At 53.3% G+C, this 21,237-nt stretch overlaps 1 protein-coding gene across 6 annotated transcripts in view; it reads left to right on the plus strand.

Annotated features, from left to right (window-relative positions):
- Positions 1 to 21,237, plus strand: part of ZDHHC3 (zinc finger, DHHC-type containing 3) — a 68,496-nt gene that overhangs the window by 22,812 nt on the left and 24,447 nt on the right. For 4 of the 6 annotated variants that reach the window (XM_010862421.1, XM_010862420.1, XM_010862422.1 and 1 more), the window contains exons 3-7: positions 10,312 to 10,436; positions 16,375 to 16,471; positions 17,044 to 17,125; positions 17,236 to 17,331; positions 20,339 to 20,469. In XM_010862421.1, coding sequence (XP_010860723.1) covers positions 10,312 to 10,436; positions 16,375 to 16,471; positions 17,044 to 17,125; positions 17,236 to 17,331; positions 20,339 to 20,469 — 531 coding nt within the window. The remainder of the gene's footprint in view (positions 1 to 10,311; positions 10,437 to 16,374; positions 16,472 to 17,043; positions 17,126 to 17,235; positions 17,332 to 20,338; positions 20,470 to 21,237) is intronic. The other 2 variants (XM_010862426.1, XM_010862423.1) reach the window with 1 other exon arrangement.

The raw sequence follows: 21,237 nt of genomic DNA on the forward strand, positions 1-21,237 counted from the left end.
GTGCCCAGCTCGGTCACAAGTCTGCTCGCACATGCGCCTGTGGAGATGGCACACGCTGGCAGGCAGGGGCCTGTTGACCGAGTGTTAGCACTGCTTGTGGGATTGTTGGAACACTTGTCACCTGAAGGAAACGAAGTATAAGGTTATAAGTGCCCCCAAACACAAGGATACGAACGGTTTTCCCAGCAGCATCAACTTGACCGTACTGGAAGCAACTTACGGGCTCATTCACTGGTTTTCCCAGTGCCCTTGCTAAAGGGCACAAGACTAAAAGACGTTATTTGTCTCAGCTTATAATCCTGCTGTCTGCTGGGCCCCAGGCATGCTTTCTTCCCTCACGGTGCCCTGACAGGTGAGGTCCACCCTGTGTGATGAAGGCTGCGGCAAAAGGAAGCATGAGTAGGTGTGAAAGAAATCACCAGCTTAGGAAGGGGGGCTGCCTGGAGGAGGTGGCGCCCAGGCCAGCTCTGATCAGAACAGTGGACAGGGGCAGGGAAGGTGAGGTGGGGGGGCTGGGAAGACACTGTGAGCGTTCCAGGCTCAGGGAGCAGCGTGCACAGAGACACACGAGTGTTGGGGTGTGGTGGTCTGGAGTGAAGAGAACCCAGGAGGATGGATTTGGGTTGGTCACGTGGCCAGAGTGCCAAAGAAGTGGGGTAGGAGTGGGATAATGGGGGCCATCAAGAGGCACTGAGGATTTTAAACACAGGAGTGATGAGATCAGGTTGACACTGTACAAGGATCCCCGGCAGCAGTGAGTGGGCACTGCAGGCTGGGGTCAAATGAATGCCAGTCCGTGTTGGGTGCCTACCATATTCAGGGTCCTGAGCAGTCAGTTCAGCTGTGAGCGAGGCAGACCGCGATCCCTGCCCTCCTGCCCACCTCCCAGCCTAGGGTGTCGGGCAGTGAAGAACAAGTGAAAGAACAAGGCAATTCCAGGGAGCGAAAAGGGCTTTTAAAGATCCAGGGGCTCTGGTGGGGACTTTTCTGGAGTGAACCAGACCATTTGCAGGAAGGTGATCTGAGAAGGACCCCTGAGTCCTAAGTGACATGAAGCAGTGCTCAGGCAGCACCTTGCAGACAGAGGACAGGTACAGAGGCCCAGAGACAGGAGCGTGGTTGGCATGTTTGAGAAACAGGACTCACACCAGGCTGACCAGAGCATGGTGGGTGGGGGTGAGAGGGGCTGGAAGAGGCAGGGAGGGCTGCGGAAGCCAGGCCGGGTAGGGCCTGGGGCCTCGTGAGAACCTTGGTGAGAAGCCATCCAAGAGGCGTGATGTGACCTGGTTTTGAAAAGGGTACCGCCTGGCCTGCGATGGGGGGACTGAGGTGCAGCCGGGAGAAACAGGAAGGTGAGAACTGTGCAGTGGGCCAGGCTGGACGTGGTGGTGGCTCAGACCAAGGTGGAAGCGGTGAGGTGGGGGGAGGAGAAGCTGCTGGGCTCCGAATATGTTTGAAGCCATCAGTGCTCAGGTTTGCCCGCACATTAGAATCCCCTTGGGCAGCTTCTGAAAAGTACTGGTGCCGTGGGCCCGCCCCCAGAGATTCTACTCTGATTGGTCTGGGGTGGGGCCCTGGGGTTGGTGCTTTAGAGCTCCCAGGTGTCCCTCCTATTCAGCCAGATCTGAGAACCACCAGAGTGGCAGGAGGCGTGAGGGATCAGGGAGGGTGCCTTCCAGAGTCTTGGCTGGAGCAGCTGGGAGATCTGCTGGTGCCGCTTGTTGGATGGGAGAGCCTGGGGAGATCAGATTTTGGAGGAGAAATCAAGGCTTCTGTTCCGGCCAAACTGCAGGTCTTTTATGTGGAAGCAGGGGCGCCAGATGGGCAGTAGGTAGCCAGGTCTGGGGCTGGTGGGGATTGGGGGTCAGAGCCTAGAGTGTGGAGGGAGGTTACTGGTTTCTATGAATAGAAGGTGTTGGATGTCAGGCGGGAGGGAGAGGAGGCTTCCGCCCTGGCACTCCTGCTGCCCTCACGTGTGTATGTTCTTTAACCCCTCCATGGTGCCCCCGCCAGATCTTCCTCAGCCTGGCCCCTGGCAGTCAGATGCAGGAGAGAATGAGCCTCACTGGCCTGTTGCTCGGCTTCCAACCCCAAACTCGTGAGAGCTGGAGTTGTCATATCCCAGACGCCACCCAGCTTCTCAGAGGTGTGTCTTGCCATTGGCTCCAAAGAAAACTGGGCAAACAAGCAGTAAAGCCTCTGTCAAATAAATGCCCACAGCAGTAGGGGAGCCGCTCAGAGCACGTCCTGCCGACCTGCCCTGTCTCAGGCTCCTCATGTGGCCTCCTGCCTGTCCCCGTCCCAGCAGGTGACATCTTATGCAAAACAGAGACAGGTGGGCTGCAGAGCCCCAGGACACCCCCGCGCCAGGTTCCAAGGGGCGGAGCTGGAAGCCCAGATCTCACCCTGAAAGCAGACACTAGGGGCGCCTTATTAACACTGCAGGCAGGGTCTGGTTTTAGAAAGACATCACTTCAGGATTCTAAGGAGTTTCCTGTAGGGCTGTAATGTTTTGTAGGTCAATTCATGCTGTGTATAATTTTTCAGAAAAGTTTATGCCCAGAGGTTATAAACAATGTATCATAACGTATACATTGTATATTGGTCAGAAAAACTTGTGTCCTAAGGCACAAACAGTGTATAACAGTATGCACTGTGTATCATTTTGGTTTGTTAGTATTACTAGTAAAAGAACACCCCTTCCCCCCCGACCCCCCACCCCGGCGCGTGCCAAAAAAAAACCCCTCCTATAGTCTCCCACAGTTCCTGGTACCACTTTGAGCTCTGATATTCTTATTCCAAATGTAGCATCAGAACAAGTCACAACCACTACAGCTTTCTGGACCATGTAGCAGTCACTTACTCCAATGTAGTTGTAAACGGCTCCACGGAGAGCTTGAACAGAAAAGGGAAGAAAGGACGGGCCTGGATGCGGAGCTCCTCTTTGAGCAGCGGGGTAAGAGGGCTGGGCCTGTGTGGAGGCAGAGCGGGCATGGAGGCGGAGCTCCCCTTTGAGCAGGGGTGAGAGGGTCCTGCCTGGAGGGGGCGGGGTGTGGGCACACACAGCAGACTGGTGTTTGAGCGATGTCCTCAGAGGAGCTCTCTGTGTTCCTAAAACACTTCAGACGTAGAGAGGTCCGGAGTGGCACCACTGGCCCGGAGGAGGCCGCCCCTTGAAGACAGCCGGGACTCCAGCTCTTACCTCGGCTCCTTCTCTCTCCCCGCCCCATCCCGATTTCACCACATGTCCTTTTCCTGTTATAAGTACTCATCCTGGGAATGCTGGAATCCTCAGGAATCCTGAAGGATTCCGTTTAAAATGTAGTTCTGGGTGGCTTCCCTGAGGGTCCAGTGGTTAAGAATCTGCCTGCCAATGCCGGGGACATGGGTTCGATCCCTGCTTGGAGAAGACCCCCACATGCCTCGAGGCAGCTAAGCCCGTGCACCACAGCTGCTGAGGCTGCACGCTATAGAGCCTGTGCACTGCAGTAAGAGAAGCCACTGCAAGGAGAGGGCTTCCAGGGTGGTCCTAGTGGTAAAGAACCCGCCTGCCAATGCAGGAGACGCAAGAGATGCGGGGTTGATCCTTGGGTCAGGAAGGTTCCCAAGAGAAGCGCATGCCAACCCTCTCCAGTTTTGTTGCCTGGAGAATCCCCTGGACAGAGGAGCCTGGCGGGCCACAGTCCACGGGGTCGCACAGAGTCAGACACAACTGAAGTGACTTAGCACAGACGCACGCACACACTGCAGTGAGAAGCCCCACACTACAGCAAAGAGGAGCGCCTCCTCGCCACAGTTAGAGAAAGCCCATGCGCAAAGACCCGGTGCAGCCCCAAAATAACAACAGCTTCAGGCCTGGGACAGTGTCTGTCTCCCGCAGATGCTTAAAGCTCAGAGCTGATTTCTTTCCGTCCTGTCTTCTGGAAGCCCAAAGCCAGGTATACTGCACGATCACAGCAGTTGTGGCAACCTTAGGATCAGTTGCCTTTTTTTTCCCCCTCCACTCTTTGGACCTAATTGTTTATTACCTCAAATCTGAGATTAGAGAACAAGAGGACTAGAAATCTGTTCGGTTTAACCACATCGTGAAGGGAAAGAAAAGTTGTCTGTCTGCTGCCGGTGCCCCTCCCTGCCTTTGGACCCCGCCCTGTGAACACCTGGTTATAAACAGGCCTCACGTGACTATCTGAGACCACCGCAGGCCTGCAACTGGAGTTTCAGCCGCGGAAACTGGAATAACGGGCCTCACTGCAGCGTGCAGTTGCTCGTCCCTTCTGGAGTCTCTCTCAGTGAGCTTAGTGAGTGTCTGCTCAGGCTCGTCCCTCGGCAGAATGATGTCAGGCCCATGGAAACACAGGGCGAGCAGCGCAGGGCCGCCCCGAGTGCCGTGAGGTGTGTGTGGGCGCTGAGTGCTGGACGCAGATAGAGAAGGGCCTCGTGCACTTGGCCCCCAGGCCCTGGCACTTTCCCTGGGTGGGTCCGCTTGAGGAGGGTACTATGTTCTCCCTTGTGCCTGGCAGCTTCTCATACCTGCCACTGAGTAATCCATCAACCCCAGCCAGAATATGTGTCTAGCTCCAGAGAGAAGAGGGTGACGAACTTAGGGGTTGCCCAGCCCCTGCCTTTCTGTGGAGGAGACAGGTGGCCTTGCAGCTCAGGCCAGGCTGGTCACCTGTTCTGGTAGGGGCAGAGCTCCTGCCCAGACCAGCCAGTGTGCAGGGGCTGTGATCCCGTGGCCCCTGAGACAGTGTACCAAGTCTTCGTACTTGTTGCCTGAAATGGAATGGGTGGTGCCTCTTGGTAACCTGTCTCCTCTGCTTTCCAAGTGTGTCCTTTTTATATCATCGTATTATCCTGGATACTAATTAAAGGAGGCCTTATCATCTGGGGTCTGTTTCAGTCTTAATGTTCGTGTAGTGAGACAGTTCTTAGCAGGGGAATGGTGTTATGGCATCAAGGCAATTCAAAGGTCTCTTCAATCAGTTAATAGAAATATCTAATAAATACATAAGTTGTTTTTTGATTGTTGTTGTTCAGTTGCTCAGTCACGTCTGACTCTCTGCAACTCCATGGACTGCAGCATGCCAGGCATCCCTATCCTTCACCATCTCCCAGAGTTTGCTCAAACTCATATCCATTGAGTATGATACCATCCAGCCATCTCATCCTCTGTCACCCCCTTCTCTTCCCGCCCTCAGTCTTTCCCAGCATCAGGGTCTTTTCCAATGAGTCAGTTCTTCACATCAGGTGCCCAAAGTATTGGAGCTTCAGCTTCAGCATCAGTCCTTCCAATGAATGTTCAGGGCTGATTTCCATTAGATTCTGGACATGGGTGTGAATCCTGCTTCTGCTACTTACTAGCCACGCGATCTCAGAAACTTGCTTAACTTTTCTGCCTTAGTTACCTCATCTATAATATGAGGAATATCGTAGTCTCTCCCTCATAGGTTTATTGTCAGAATTAATTGACAGTGTACAGCGAAGCCCTTGGAAGTGTACCTGGCATAGAAGCAATCAATAAATGTCTGTTACATCATCGCTATTAACTCGGCTTGGATTTATTGAAGACTTGCTGCCTGCTAGGCCCTGGGCAATTCACTGGGCTGCAGATTAAAGACATTGTCCCTGTCCTCCAGGAATTTACAGTCATGTAGAAGAGATCAGTGCATAGTTAAATGATAGGTGTTACGAGACAGTAGAAACTGTGGTAGCATGAAGCCCAGGTGGTGGCCCTGCTCGGGCGTGGCCTGGGGCCGTTAGAAGGCAGAGGGTGTGGTCCAGGTTTGGCGCAGGCGCAGGGCCTCCCTTGTGGCTCAGGTGGTAAAGAATCTGTCTGCCTGATCAGGAGACGCAGGTTCGATCCCTGAATCCGGAAGATCCCCTGGAGAAGGAAATGGCAACCCACTCGTGTTCTTGCTTGGAGGATTCCATGGACAGAGCAGCCTAGTGGGCTGGAGTCCATGGGTCGCAAAGAGTCGGACACGACTGAGCATCTGACACACGAGCAGGAGGCAGGGACGAGCCTGAGAGACCGGAGGGAGGTGCTGGTGTGGGTCCCAGAGGGCGCAAGAGGGAGACTTGCAGAGCACAGAGCCCTGGGCTCGTCCAGGGGGTGGGGCTCTCAGGAGGGAGATGACACTGAACGGGTGGTTCAGGGCTGGGTCTCAGTGACCTTACCTGGGCGCTGCCTAGGAGCCTGGACTCTGTACCACGTGAGGGCTCTGGGGATCCAGGGAAGGCTTTATTTAGGCAAAGGGAATAACATGATCAGATTCACATTTTAGAAAGTTGACTCTGGAAAACAGTTAGGGGGAGGCATAGAGGTGAGGCTGCCAGATGCGAGGGAGAGCCTGGAGGCAGGCAGACCTGGGGACTCTAGTATCTGGGATGCACGGTGATGGGGCTCAACTAAGGCCATGAGCATGGCGTGGAGGGCGGGATATTGGAGGCGGGGCATAATACGGGATCACGGTGACTCAGTGGAGTAGGTGGGAGTGTGGGGCGGAGGGTTAGAAGAATTGAGGATGACAAGTGGGCTTCTGCCCCCAGTGACCAGGCAGATGGGTGTCCCGTGGGCCGGGGCGGGGGGCTGAGGGGAGAATAGGAAGGAGAGTTTGGGGAGCAAGGGGTGGGGTCAGTTCTAGCAGGTTGAATTGGGAGGAGGGGAAGGGGTTGGATTATTTTGTCTGAATGCTTTTGAACAACCAGGTAAAAGATGTTCAGCTGCAAAAGAAGTCCGAGTTGGAGCTGGTGGCGGGGGAAGGTTGTCTGGGGAGTGCAGGGTGAACGGGGTTGAGGGCAGCTGGTGGAGCCCCGAGGAACACCCAGGTCCAGGATGGGCGGAGACCCCGAGGGCGTGGAGCAGCCGCAGGAGAGTGACAGGCGAGGGATCAGTAAGAGAGGGCGGAGGACCGACCTTGGGACTTGGCCACAGGGAGTTGCTCATTGACCTGGTGAGAGTGGTTCCCTGTTACTGAGGCAATAGGGGCCAGAGAGCATGAAACGGAGTCAGGGGTGAGCAGAGCACACGCAACCCCGGAGAAGCTTAGCTGTGATGGGGAGAGCCTGGAGGCTCCTCTAAGAGCTCAAAGAAGGGAAAGCCCCGAGGTAGACGGATGAGCCCCTGGGTGTCCAGGGATGGGGGTAGGGAGAGGAGGAGTCTGGAGGGGGTTACTTCAGCAGCCTCAGTGTCCTCTGATGTGGACAGGGAAGTGAGTAGGGGTCGAGGAAGGTACTGGAAGTTTGGGCTAGCCACTGAAGGGAATGGATGGTGGAGGCATATCATGCCTCCTGCCCCCAGATTCAAATGGATTCCACTGCAGGATGAAATGGGTTTTAGAAGTGTATGAGCATTTTTTATGGGTGTATCGATTTTTTAAAAAGTGTTTTAGCTTACCATGTGGGCTTCCCAGGTGGCATGAGTAGTAAAGAACCCACCTGCCAATGCAGGAGGTGTAAGAGACGTGGGTTCGACCCCTGGGTTGGGGAGATCCCCTGGAGGAGGCCAGAGCAACCCACTCCAGTATTCTTGCCTATGACATCCCATGAAACAGAGGAGCCTGGTGGGCTGTCGTCCACAGGATGGCAAAGAGTCAGACACGACCGAAGCGACTTAGCACACACAGCTTACTGTGTACAAGGAGAAAAGACTGGAAGCCTGTACTCGAAAATGTTAGTAGTACTAATCTTTGGATGATAGAATCAGAAAATAAAACGGCTTTCCCCATTTTAATTTTCTCTTCTCTCTGCATTTTAAAAGTCGTGAACAAGTATTACTTTGGAAATGAGGAAAAGATGAGTAAGTTTTGCTCTGCCGGGGTGTGGTGACATGGAGCCTGGAGCCATCCCTGTGAGATATAAGTGGCGGGTGGATGTGGAGGGTGTTTCTCTTAGTGCAAGTGCGACAACCGTGCGACAACCGGCAGAAGTGTCTCGGCGGGCCTTCCAACTCAGTGTTGTCTTACCAAGAATCAAATGGAACAAACTTCCTTACCATGAACCAGTACCTTCTGGAATCTGCGGAGATGAGCCCAGAAGAGCCTGTTTGTTTGTTTGTTTTTAAAGAAGGACAGAGAGAGGGAGGAAGGACGGAACCCTCAGCTCAGGGACTGGTCGGGCTGTCTCTAGCTCTGCGAGGGGGGCTTCCTGGGTGGGTGGGGTCTCGCCTGGATGGGAGTGTGCCTCCAAGGAGATGTGTGCAAGAGGGAGTTCCACGGAAGGGAAACTTTTGGAAAAAAGGCTGTGCTCTTGAATCGATGTTTCTCTGGCTGGGATCTGGAATAGCAGGCGGTAATGAGACCAAAAGAGAGCTCCAGTTGCCCTTGGTGATGTAAAGCTCTTGTAGCCTTTATGGGGGGAGAGGGGTCTCCTGAGGTTTACAGCAGATTCTGGTGGCAGGGACCTTAAACACGGGACCTAGGGGAAAAACCAAAAGCAACTTCCATTTAGGAAAACCGCCCCATTGCCTCATCTCCTTGGGGAGACGATGTTCTTAGTGCTTTTCTCTCGTACACATGACAACAGTGACTGCCAGATGCGGATTTTGGCTTCAGGATCCATGAAAGGTCATGTGGTTGCCCAAACTCAGTTGCTTTTTTACATTAAAGAGAATTTAAAATACAGTCCTCTGGACTTTCCTGCAACCCTTCTTCCTGGGTCAGCGCCCTTCCCAGGCCCCTTTCAAAGTCCATCAGGGTGGTCTGGGCCCTGGTTTGCCTCTGAAGACTTCCAGACCCTGATGCTCCACCGGTGCCTTAAGGGGGATCCTCAGCTGTCTCAGGATGAGACACGTCGCAGCACCTCGGTTACAGAATTCAGCAAAGCTGCTCATACTCCTGCTTTGGATAGCTCCTTCCTGAGTATCTGTTTTTCCTGGTTTTTCAAATGAGTTTTTTTCCTTATTGTAGAAGCCACATGTTCATACTGGAATATTTAAGAAATATAGTTTTAAGTTAATTAAAAATTACTGTGATTTTACTACGAGATAACCATTAGTACTTGACACGCACGTGTGTGTCTGTATTTGTGTAAGTGTGATTTTTACCAAAATGGGCTTGTAGTCTACTTGCTGTTTGAGAATCTCCTTTTCCCTTTAACAGTGTATCATAGATGTTTCCTGTGTCAATAACTGTGTACTTTTATGGCATATTTGATGTCAATTGTTGGTCGCTCATTCATGTCCAACTCTTTGTGACCCCATGGACTGTAGCCCACCAGGCTCCTCTGTCCATGGAATTCTCCAGGCAAGAATACTGGAGTGGGTTGCCATTGCTTTCTCCAGGGGCTATTCCCGACCCAGGGATCGAACCTGGGTCTCCTGGATTGCAGGTGGATTCTTTTACTGTCAGGGAAGTTCGCGCAACTCTGTCCTATATGACCTTGTATGCACCAGGTAGTCCTTGCCTACCAAAGTTTGTTTGCTTTTAAAATTTCTGTGATGGGTTCTTCTGATATCGGTTCTTCTGGTATCTGGTATCTGTATTTTACAGACCAGATTTTTTTTACTTCTCTTTTGAACTTTTAGAAAAAATTATAATGAACTACTTGAGACAGTCAAAAGGGTATCAAGGATAATATGATGACCATTCATGTGTTTATCTCCCAGCTTTGTAAATTAAAAAAAAAAAAAATTACAAAGGTTAGCCTCTCTATATGCCCCACCCTCACCCCACTTCATTCCACCCCTAGCCTCCCCACCACCACAGAGCTGATCATTTTCCTGGGTCACGTCTGGTTTTCAGCATCTTGGTGTGGAGAGCACGTTGAATATTTGAATATTTGTGGATTCCTAAGAACTAAACACAGATTACCAATCCATGACAATAGTCCTGGTGAAAAAGAAGATAACACTTGATTCAGTAACATTCAGAGATGTGAATTTTGACCTGGGTGAACTGGACTGTTTGATGTGATAATCCCCAGTGAACATTTGCAAGAACTGAAGCAGTCCCTGGGAAATCTAATGTAGGCCAAAATAGTAGTTGATGAGTCAGATCCTCAGTGAAATATTTACTGATACATAGGAGAGGATGCATTCAGTAAAAACAGTTTTAGTAGAATGGAAATAGAAGGTCATCAGAAATGATGTAACTGTCCAGTGTGGACAATTATTCACTTTTCCTAGGGTAATTTTCCCAGGGTAAATTCTTATCATCGGTGTTGGCATAACTCTGAACAGAATCCACATGTTGTTGGCATGAAGATGTCCTGTCCCCTTGCGTGGAGCTGCTACTTTCGAATGACGGCCGCCTCCGTGGTATGTCACAACCGAGGGCACCCCTAGCCTGACCCCAACGTCTCTCTTCCTTACAGGGGGCAGTCCCCAAAGGAAATGCCACTAAAGAATTCATCGAGAGTTTACAGCTGAAGCCTGGGCAGGTGGTGTACAAATGTCCCAAGTGCTGCAGCATCAAGCCTGACCGAGCCCACCACTGCAGGTACGCCGTGCCGCCCGGACCCCCTCCTCATCCCTGCCCCCCACCATAGCCCTCCATACTCCCCCCACGGGTGCCATCACCCACAGGACTTCTGAACATGCCCTGCTCTGGGCACGGAGTGACTGCTGCAACTCTCCCTCCCGCCTCCACAGGAGGGCAGGGATGGGAAAGGGTGTTGGGTTTGGGCCCAGGACACCTATCGCACGAGTCAGCTTTGCCATGCTGGCTGGAGGGCCCCACCCAGGCCCTCGCCCATCTCCGCTCCGTGTCCATGTCTGAAACTGAGCTGATTTCTGCCCTTCCTACCTCATGGCTTTATTACTGTATGAAGGGTGCTCGAGGTAAAGCTTTAGAAAGTCATTCTGGGCATGTCTAGTGCCTGACATCTTTGAGGGGCAGGTCCAGTTTCACAGAAATTGGAGATTTCACCTGCTTTCTTCCTGGCATTGAGGACCATGGAAGCTCGTGGGAGTCCTCAGGGTGGGCGGGTCATACTAACGTGGATGGCCACAGGGAAATGAAGGCGTTATCCTTGAAGGAAAAGAACAACTTTTCTTAAAAACAAAACGTCTAGAGATCTGACCATTGTAGAATTCAGCCAAAAAAGCCATTTCCCCATTTTATGTGCAGTGATTTTTCCTTTTTGATTTTCAGATTTCTTTGTTCTTTTGAGTCTTCTATGCTAAAAAAAAAAAAAAAAAACTTGTAGGTAAATACTGTGCTTCATCATGACAAGAGGACTTTAATGCTAAATTACAGAAATACAAGCCTGTCACTTGCTCCCTTTCTCACATGAGTGTGTGGGGGGGCTGGAGAGGGGCTGCAGAGGAATGAACCGCCTCCCAGCGTCAGGAGGTATCGTCAGCCTGACGCTGTGGAAGCGTCTGGGCTTTGTGAGAGGTCCGAGTGGCTGAGAGGTGTCTTTTCTGTGTGGGCTGTGCTGCCCACCTCTCGGAGGAAGGCGGTCAGTCTCCACATCCGGATGCCGGGGTTGGCTCCCGACAGCTGCTGTGTCCTGGGCACCTCAGCCCACCCCATTTCATCATCGTCGTTCCCATGGTCAGCCCCAGAGATGGCTTCGCCATAGCACCGACTCTCCCTGGATGAGGAATTAAGGCTGTCTGTCTTTCCATCTGTCTGAGAGAGCGAGCTGAAGCCCTCCCCAGCTACTTGCTGCTTCTCAAGGGTAAGGGCCAAGGAGCGTGGGCAGAGGCCACGGGGATTGCCGTCTTCCATGGGGTCTTCTGTCCCTGGGTCAGCTTGTTTCTGAGATCTGTATTAGAAACTAATTCAAAGAGGGAGGCACCCAGCTAGCCTTCCCCCCGAGGCTTGGGAAGCCAGCTGCCTCCACCTCCCGGGTGCCGTGATTGCTCAGGGCATCCCGGTGTGGTGGAGCGATGCTCTGGTCAGCACTGGAATGGCAGTGCTGTCCCGGTCATACCGGGGACCATCTCTCAGAGCCTCAGCTCTCTCCTTTATAGAAAGGGTTGTTCCTCCTAGCTCGTGAGGATTCAGTATGAATGTCTGTTAGTGGAGGAATGTGTGAGCGCTGGGGAGGTGCTGGGTTTACACAGGCTGGGCCAGACACAGGGAAGGGTGAGCTTTGTAGAAAGCACTCGGGCGACCACAGTGGTCCTCTTCTCTTTCCTCCCCACCGCCAGGCATTTCCTCACCGCCTCCTCCTCACTTCCTCCCTTCGCAGGATGATCCGAGGGAGGTATTCTTGAGTGCTAGTAAACAAATCGGCCTGGGCCAAACAAAAGCCACGGACTCAGATAAACTCAAACGCAGAGGAACTCGAGTGATGATGCCTGTGCGTGGCCTGCTCCTGTCTCGGGAAACGTGTGCTGCCAGCCAGTCCTTGGTGATGGCTCGCGGTGGCCTGGGCCATCTAGGCACCCGTGGTTTCGGGTGAGCAGAGTCCCCAGCACACCAGACAGAGCTGGGTTTGTGGCTGGTGGAGCCGAGGGCCCTGTTGCCCTGCTGGAGAGAGTGGGCATCAGTCCTCCTGCTCAGGTGAAGGGGCCACTGTTTGTGCACAGCTCTCTGCTTCCTCTCCTCCCAGAAGAGTGTGTGGAATTTAAAACCATCTCTTTGCCCTCAGCTCTGATGGGTACCATGCATATTCCCTGACATTGACTTGTTAGGTGTTCCTTCCAGCCTGGTGGTCTGTGAGTGGGTCTTCCTTCCAGCCAGGCTGCTTTCTTCTTGACGTCAAGGACCACAGAAGCATGTGGAAGTCCTCGGGGTGGGCAGCTCATGCTGACATGGATGGTCAGGGCATTAGGTAATGTGTTAGGTTCTTTTTGCACAAGGAGATGGAGATGTCTGACCTCAGCGAAACCTCATATTCCTCCCCTCCTCCCAACACGCACACGCACACGGACACACACACAGGCTGAGACCGCCGTGGGCTGCTTAGGCCCCTGCCAGCTTGTTTGTCTTTCTCGTGCCCCATTTGAACACTTGTTGTTATTGTTGTTTAGTCACTTAGTCGTGTCCGACTTTTTTCTACCCCGTGGATTTTAGCCCACCAGGCTCCTCTGTCCAGGGAATTCTCTATGCAAGAATACGGGAGTGGGTAGCCATGCCCTTCTCCAGGGGATCTTCCCAACCAGGGATCGAACCCTGGTCTGCTCGGCAGGCAGGTTGTTTACATCTGAGCCACCAGGGAAGCCCATCTGGGCACAGCCTTACCCCAAATTGTTTCTCCGCTGGGACCAGAATGCTGGAGATGTCTTTTTTGCTTATAATTTTAATTACAGTGAATGAGGTGTGAGATGAAAGCCTATATGCAGAGCATGGTCCCCTTGGGACCTACTAGCTGTGTTCCTTTCTCTTTCTGTGCTGTGATGTCCCCGCCTGAGGCGGTGGAACCTGTCTCCTCATCTGTAGTGTCAGAGCCTTCACTCTGCTGACCCTTGGTAAGCTAACCCCAGGCTTGGCTCTGGGCTATAGTGGTAGAGGGGAGACGGCCCTGACCCAGGAGCTTACCGCCCAGGCCGGACAGATACAGCTTGATGGGTGCTGCTGTAGGGAGGGCAGGCAGAAGCCCTCAGCCTCTTCTTGGAGCCTGAGAGCCAAGGAAGGGCCCTTGTGTCTCCCTGGAGAAGGAGGCACGAGCCCCAGGAAACCTGAATTCATGGGATCTGGTGAGCTTGTCGGGCTCTTTAAGGCTTTCCAGGAAAGTGCTTTGGGGATGGATACTGGTAGGGAACCTGGAGGAAGAGGGGAGAAGCCCCCTCCCTCATCTGATACCAGGAGGGACCTGGGGGGACGCTGAATTCAGGAGCACTCAAAATAACCTCCAGGGAGGACCCTTGGTCCTTTCAGTGACTGCCATAGTGGGCTTAGGACGTGTCTGTGCCAGCAGCATTTCGCACGAGAGCCACTAAAGCTGGCGCAGGAGAGGAGCCAGGGGAGGTGGGTTTCACCAGGAGGTGAGCGTGGAGAGAGGACCCTCTGGGAGCCCGTGTGGCCACTGTGTCGGGGGGAAGGGACACAGTGAGCCTCCTGCCCACTGGAGACTGGGCAGAATGCTGGCTCTGGGCTATAAGTTCCCAGTCAGTGGGATGTCAGGGGCTGTGGAAGGCCCACAGTTTTTCCTCCTCTCCCTGATGGCTGGTGCCAGAGATGAAGTAGCCAGGCAGGTAAGGGCGGTCTCCCCCGGGGCCTGGAGCATCCTTCACCTGGCGCCCTGCAGACCTACCCCAGGCCTTGCCCCTGGCGCTCTCCCAGCCCCAGTCCCAGAGCCGCTCAGGCCGGGCATTCTTGAGCTGCGTCTGTCGGCCTCTGAAGAGAGCCTCCAAGCCTCCGCGTGGATGGACCTCCCTGTCCACGTGCGCCACCACTCGACCCGGGAGCCCCACTTCTGAACAAGTCTGTAAGCCGGAGGGGGAGGCAGTGTCTTGGCCTGTCCTGTCTCTGCAAATAGGAAAGAGACTCAGACCGACACTCTGGACAAAGTTTGCAGCTCTCGGTTGGCTATACTCCTGCCTGCTCCCGGAAGGACGAGCTGTGTTCTGATTTGATTGCCCAGAGAGACTCACCCATTGTGAAACCCATCTTCCCAGATTCACACTTGGCCTCTTCACGGAGGCTGGGAGGGGAGAGCAAAGGACAGATTCGCTTAGCCTCTGACAGCTCTCAGAGGATGCCAGGTGCTTTGGCACTTCTCTGCTGCTGAGCACACACTGTCTTGGAGCACCCACCTTAAATCCCTTTTACAAAATAGTGTGAGTGGAAGAGAAGCTGCTCAAGAGCCTAGAGCAGGGAGGTGGTCACCCTCAGGGGTTCCCTTGATGGGGTGGGGGTTAAGAAACCCCAGAGCTGAGGAAGGACGTGGAAGAGATGGTCTACAGGGCTGGTTCCACGGTGGAATGTGTTGGATGAGGCCCAGGATGCAGGGAGCTTTGCTGCCTGCTCGTCGGGATTTGCAAAATTGTACACTGGGAACAAGGAAAGCCTACTCATTCATTCATTCATCCAAATTGGTGACACAGAGAGAGGTTGACCAGATGGTGCTGCTGGCACCTGGCCTTCAGTTTATTGCCCTCCCTGTCCCTTTCACGCATCCTTTTCTTACCCTGCCTTTCTGGCTCCCAAGGAAGACTCTGGCGCTGGGCTAGCATCTCTGAAATGTGCTCATTTCCCATAGGCCTGTGTTATCACCAGCCTCTGAAGCTGTGGAAAGAACGAGGGTGGAGACCATGACGCCCGCGCTGGTCTGAGCCAGTATCTCTCCTCACTTTCCCTTATACGTGTCCTCTGGGGCGGGGGGCCGGCAGGGGGAGGTCTGCCTTGCCAGCAGAGCTCATGCCCGGCTTAGGAAAGGCCACGCCTCCCCCTTCGGAGTGGTCTGGGCTTCCTGACCTATAGTCTGGGAACAGCTCTCCTGCAGCCCCCCGCCCACTTCAGTAAGAACCTAAGATAAAGTTAGTTATGGAAACTAGTGGAAATAAACGCTGGTGTGAACTCAGGGCCTTTCATAAATATATACAACAAGCTTGTATTTACAGTATTTTAAACTGTTTTGAACATGTAATGCCCCCAAGATAAATTGTTATGGAGCCTATTTTAATGAATTGAAAAAGAAACTGTTCTCAATGAGTCCATCTTGTTGGCAGATGGCTCTTCCTGAACTTGAGCTTTGGGAATAGCTGCTTTCGAGCCCCTATTTAAGCTTTGTGCTCTTGTTTCAGATTGTTACTTGTGTCGTCCAGAAGGGAATGGGGAGGGCATTTTTTTTTTTAAATCAAATATCATAGCTTCAAATAGTCCCAAGCCAAAAACTATCCCAGCAACAAGTTAATAACTGTTTGCAAATTAGTGGGACTTCTGGTCAACACTTAAGCTCAGATGACTCTATTGCTATTTTGGGCTAAGTGGATATTATCTTAGAGCTGAAAGGTCCTTAGAGGGGGACTTCCTGTAGCCCCGTGACACGCAGTTCTTGACCCCACTCTGAACTCTTCAAGTGCTCACTTTCTGTCTCTTTGTCTCTCTCTATTTCGTCAGCCACTCTGGCAAGTCCCATCAGGCCCGCCCTTAGGGTTTTTGGCCTTTGGGGGAAGTGAGGAGTAGCTCTATCCCATCTCATCCTGTCAAGTTTTCGAAACTGCCTCTTTTTTCTGTCCCCTCAGTAAACCAGAATCTCAGCCCACTCTTCCCTCAGGAGAGCCGTGTCCTTCTCAGTTGAGTCAGTTCCAGCCTTTTTCTCTGTGAAACAAGATAAGAGGCCTCGGTGGTCACCACCTGTCCCCCTGTCTGGAATGACTGTGACCTTGGGGGTCCTGTCCCTTCCAGGCCCTTCCAGCACACACGCAGCGAAACACTGGGCCGCTGAGGAGGAGTGGTGCTGGAGCGTGGGTTCTGAGTCCTCCTGGCCCTCCCGCCTCCGTGGGGGCCCCCCTCAAGGTCTGCCTTGCGGCTCTTTCAGCGTCTGCAAGCGGTGCATTCGGAAAATGGACCACCACTGTCCCTGGGTCAATAACTGTGTCGGCGAGAACAACCAGAAGTACTTCGTCCTGTTTACAGTAAGTCAGCTTCCGAATGCCGTCCCCACCCTGCGGGGAGCACTTGCCGTTTGCCTTGCTGCTGGCAGGACGGTGCCTGGCCATGCAGACCTCTGCCTTTCTGCCAGAGCTCTCCTTGGTTCCACACGGGCCCACTCCCATGCCCTTCCCTCGAGCGTCTAGAAAACTGCTTCCAGCTGATTAGCTCTAAGCAAAGGGCCGTGTTCTGGGCTCCCAGGCCTGGTGTCGAGCTCAGTAGCCAAGAAGGCGGCCACCCTCCCTCAGCTGCAGGTAGGTCGAGGGCTGGAGGGACCACAGGCAGTCAGTGCCCTGACCCTTCAAGCAAGAAGAGGCAGCGGGCCCGGAGCCCCCAGGACAGCCCGAGCCCCACTGCCCCCAGGGAATGGCCGCGCACCTCAGACCTAGGGGCGGGGGCTGGCTGGGGGGAATCACCAGGTGGCTCTCCGGCCCCTCCCTGCCCAGTCCTCAGCCTGAGCGTTCCTGAGTGGGAGGTTGCAAGCACCCCGTCCCGGGCGCCCGCACGGCCAGGCGGTTCTCACAGCAATGGCGTCTGCCCTGCTTTCCTGTTGCAGATGTACATAGCTCTCATTTCCTTGCACGCCCTCATCATGGTGGGATTCCACTTCCTGCACTGCTTTGAAGAAGACTGGACAAGTGAGTATATGCCAGGGCTTCCCTCCCTGCTCCAGGAGGGGCGCGTGACCGGAGTGGGGGCGGGCTCTCTGTCTCTGTCCTGGTGCCAGGGGCTGACCTCATTTTATTAGATCTCCTGCAAGCCTATGGACTGACCAGGGAAGAAACAGCAGAGGCCCGAATATCTCTTCATGAAATAAAGCAGCCCCTTAAAGTCAGTTCCACAGGTAAAGTCGTGAGTTGGACAGACCCTCCTGGGTCTGAGCGGGCCCAGGAAAAATGTAGGCCCCAGCGGGGAAGCGCATCCCAGGAGCAGAGCCGTGCCTTTAAGTGAGGAGCTTTAATTGAAGGTCATTGCATCCCAACCTTGCAGAAATCCATTTTTAACTTTCTGGCTAGGACATGGGTGGGGTTTTTGTTCATTTGGGTGTTTTTGTGTGCGATAATTTTTTTAGCTGCTTAATCACCAATGTATGTTAAGATGGTAGACAAATTCTTCCTGCTTTTGAAGTATCTCGTTTAAAGATGCAAATGCTGAGGAGGGAACTCCAATCACAAGACTGCATAAATCCTGAGGGGAAAAATATAGATGCTGAATGTATAATTAAAATTTGAAAATTTTTAAGAAGAATAAAAATGAGATATAAGAAAACAATTTTTAATATAGTAGTCCCCGCTTATCTGCAGGAGGCATGTTCCAGGATGCTCCGTGGATGCCTGACACCTCAAATAGTACAGAACCCTACATATACAGTGTTTGGTGTTTTTTTTTTTTTAAATACGGATGTACCTATGATAGGGGCTTCCTGGGTAGCTCAGCTGGTAAAGAATCTGCCTGCAATGCAAGAGAGCCGAATTCGATTCCTGGGTCAGGAAGTTCCCTTGGAGAAGGGATAGACTACCCACTCCAGTATTCTTGGGTTTCTCTGGTGGCTCATATGGTAAAGAATCTGCCTGTAATGCAGAGACCTGGATTTGATCCCTGGGTTGGGAGGATCCCCTGGAGCGGGGGGGGGCATGGCAACCAACTCCAGTATTCTTGCCTAGAGAATCCCCATGGACAGAGAAGTCCGGCGGTCTATGGTCCATGGGGTCACAAAGAGTCAGACATGATTGAGCGACTAAGCACAGCACAGCATACCTATGGTAAAGTTTAATTTATGAATCAGGCACAGTAAGAGAGTATCTGAACGGCCAGCATCACTACTCTTGCACTTTGGAGCTGTTGTTAAGTAGCATAAGAGTTACTTGAACATAGGCACTCTGATACCGTGGCAGTCAACTTGGTCACTGAAATGATTGGTAGCATATGTAGCATGTACATGCTGGACAAAGTGATGGTTCACATCTCATGTGGACAGAGCCAGGTATGAGATTTCATCATGCTTCTCAGGGGAGTTTGCGCTTTAAAACTTATTATTTCTGGAATTTTCCAGTTAATATTTTTGCACCAAGGCTGACTGTAGGTAACCGAAACTGCAGAAAGCAAAACCAAGGATAAGGGAGAGACTGCTGTAGTTGCTGGAGGAATGAGGAGGCTGCCTGCTGGGCTCCTCCTTTCACACGCAGTCTGTGAGACAAACACCTCGAGCAGAAACATGGTATTTCCACCCTTTTACCATTGATTGGTTCCCTTCTTCATGTCATCATTTTTTATGAGTTTTGCTCTTCCTGCATGTACTGACTTCTTAGGTATCTTTAGCTCCTGACCAGATATTAAGAGATTTTTCTAGCCTCTGTTCCTAGCTTGCATCTGCCCCCTTCTGTCTCTCTGGTCCACCTGGCTTGACCTCATCTAGGGGAAGAAAAATCCCATGGGTACTGGTCACCTCAGGCTGCTGCAACAAGATGCCATAGACTGGGAGGCTTAAGTATTTATTTCTCACAGTTCAAGAGTCTGGAAAGTCCAAGATCAAGGTACCAGTCAATTCCATCCCTTACGAGGACCCTTTTCCCAGCTTCAAATGGCCCTATCCTCATGTGTCCTCACCCAGCAGAGAGAGAGAAAAGCAAGCTCTCTGGTATTTCTTCATAAGAGGTCATGAGGGTGGGGCCCTCGCAGTAGAATTCGTGCCCTTAAGAAGAGACGTGGGCAGTGCTGAGAGCACTGAGGGCCACTGTTGGGGCAATGGAGTTGGCTGGGACCATTGCTTCCGTGTTCCCACTTAGTGCACAGGAGACTGTCAGCGAGGCCTTATTGAGATAAGGTTGAGACCTTGTAACAAGCCTGCAGGGTAGGAGAGATACTCCCCCCTTTGCAGATGACAAAAGTCGGTGTTTGCAGAGGTTGAGCAAGTTACCCTGTCACATGGCTAAGAAGAGGGCCTGTGATTCAGGCCTTAGTCCTGAGCGGGCTTTTCCTACCCTGTCTGGAAGACTCCACCACCCAGGGTCTTACCTGCATGCTCTGGATTGTCTGTGGTCAATTCAGATGGAGTGGATTTCCTCCAGCAGGGGATTTCCTGATGGAGGTGGCTTGAGGCCCCCAGTTCCTCTGGTCTCAGAGCAGAGGAGGTGCCGGACAGTCCCCAGAGTACAGTTAATACCATCTCTGCTCAGTTAATACCATCTCTGCTCAGCCCTGGATCAATGGGGCATCCAGCTCGTGTAAGAGGAATCCCCCAGGATGAGGGCATCTTGAACTGATGTTCAGAGAAGGGTAAGGAGGCAGTTCCACCTTCCCTCGATCTGCTTCCCACCTCCCCAGACTCTACTTGCAGTTCCATGGCCAGCCCATGAGAAGGGTGCTTGCAGCTGTGGCAGGATGGTGGCCAGGCCACCACTCTAGGGCAGCTATAGGGGATCAGGAAGCACGGCACCCCTGTCTGGGAGCAGCATCAACTTGCTCATGCTGGGCCAAGGTGGAGTGGGGCAGAATTCCCCTCGCGAACCCTCGACCGTTCCACAGTACAGAAAGAAAACTAAAGCTCAGAATGCCCCAACCTCTCGCCCAGATTCTTTTGTCGTCAGGCATTGCTCCAAGACTGATGGCCAGCACCAAGCCGAACAGAAAGTCCCTGCCCTCCTGGAGCCTGGGGGTTGAGTAGGCAGGGCAGACATCAGACAAGGGCAGACAGAAGCAGGCGACTCCCAACACGTGGGCTGCGATGGGGTGTTAGTGCGAGCTCATGGTGTTGGAGGCTGGTGCGGGGCCTGGAGGCCAGCGAGGAGCCTGGTCCTGTGCGGCCAGAGGCAGAGTGGAGCCCCGAGCCCCACGTGTCCATTCTCTTTCAGAGTGCAGCTCCTTCTCGCCACCCACCACGGTGATCCTCCTCATCTTGCTCTGCTTCGAGGGGCTGCTCTTCCTCATTTTCACGTCTGTCATGTTCGGGACCCAGGTGCACTCCATCTGCACGGATGAGACGGTGAGCACGGGGGCAGCCTGCCACCACTCCCTCCACGGCTGGGGCTTGGGGGCGGGGGGCTGCCTGCAGGTCAGACTTGGGAGCCCAGTGGCCAGGCCGCGGGTGTGCAGGGCCCATTCCTCCCTTTGCAGTGGCCTGTGGTCTTCTTCCTCTGGCACTCAGGTCACACAGGTATGGGGCCCAACAGCCTCTCTGTTACAAGCCCCCCCAGCCTCCCGTGATGGTTCAGTCTTGTCCACGGCTCTGTGTCACTCTACGAGGCACTGGGGTGCCCTTCCTGTCTAGCGGCCATGGGCCTGGAGATGGGTGATGGACAAAGGGTGCCCTGACCTGCATGGCACAGGCAGGGTCAGCTTCCCAGTGAAAGCGTCTTTATGATCCGATCCTGAGAGTGGGGTCAGGAGACAGCCCAGTGGGGGCCCCCAGAGCAGTGGGCGCAAGGCCGGTTCTGGTCCCCGTCTGCGGCCTCCCACCTGCCCCACCTTCCTCCCTGTTCACAACTCCTTCTCTGGGAGTTTCGAAACTGCTGGAGCCCACACCCCTGGCACCACTGCTGCCACCTCTAAACCCTCCTAAGGTGTCCAGAAGCCACCTGGTGACCAGTCCATGGCTGTGATGTGGGCATTTCTTCCCTCTTTGGCATTGGGGTCTCGGAGAGGGGCCCCAGGTGGAAGGGGCAGCCCTGCGCTCTATGGGGACGTCGTGAGTCCATCCTCAACAGTCACCTCAGGGTCTTTGGGGGGACGTTGGCCGGTTGGGTAGTCAGCC

This window comes from Bison bison, unplaced genomic scaffold (genome assembly GCF_000754665.1).
Source record: "Bison bison bison isolate TAMUID 2011002044 unplaced genomic scaffold, Bison_UMD1.0 scf7180017864482, whole genome shotgun sequence".
In the NCBI taxonomy this organism is placed as follows: Eukaryota; Metazoa; Chordata; class Mammalia; order Artiodactyla; family Bovidae; genus Bison; species Bison bison.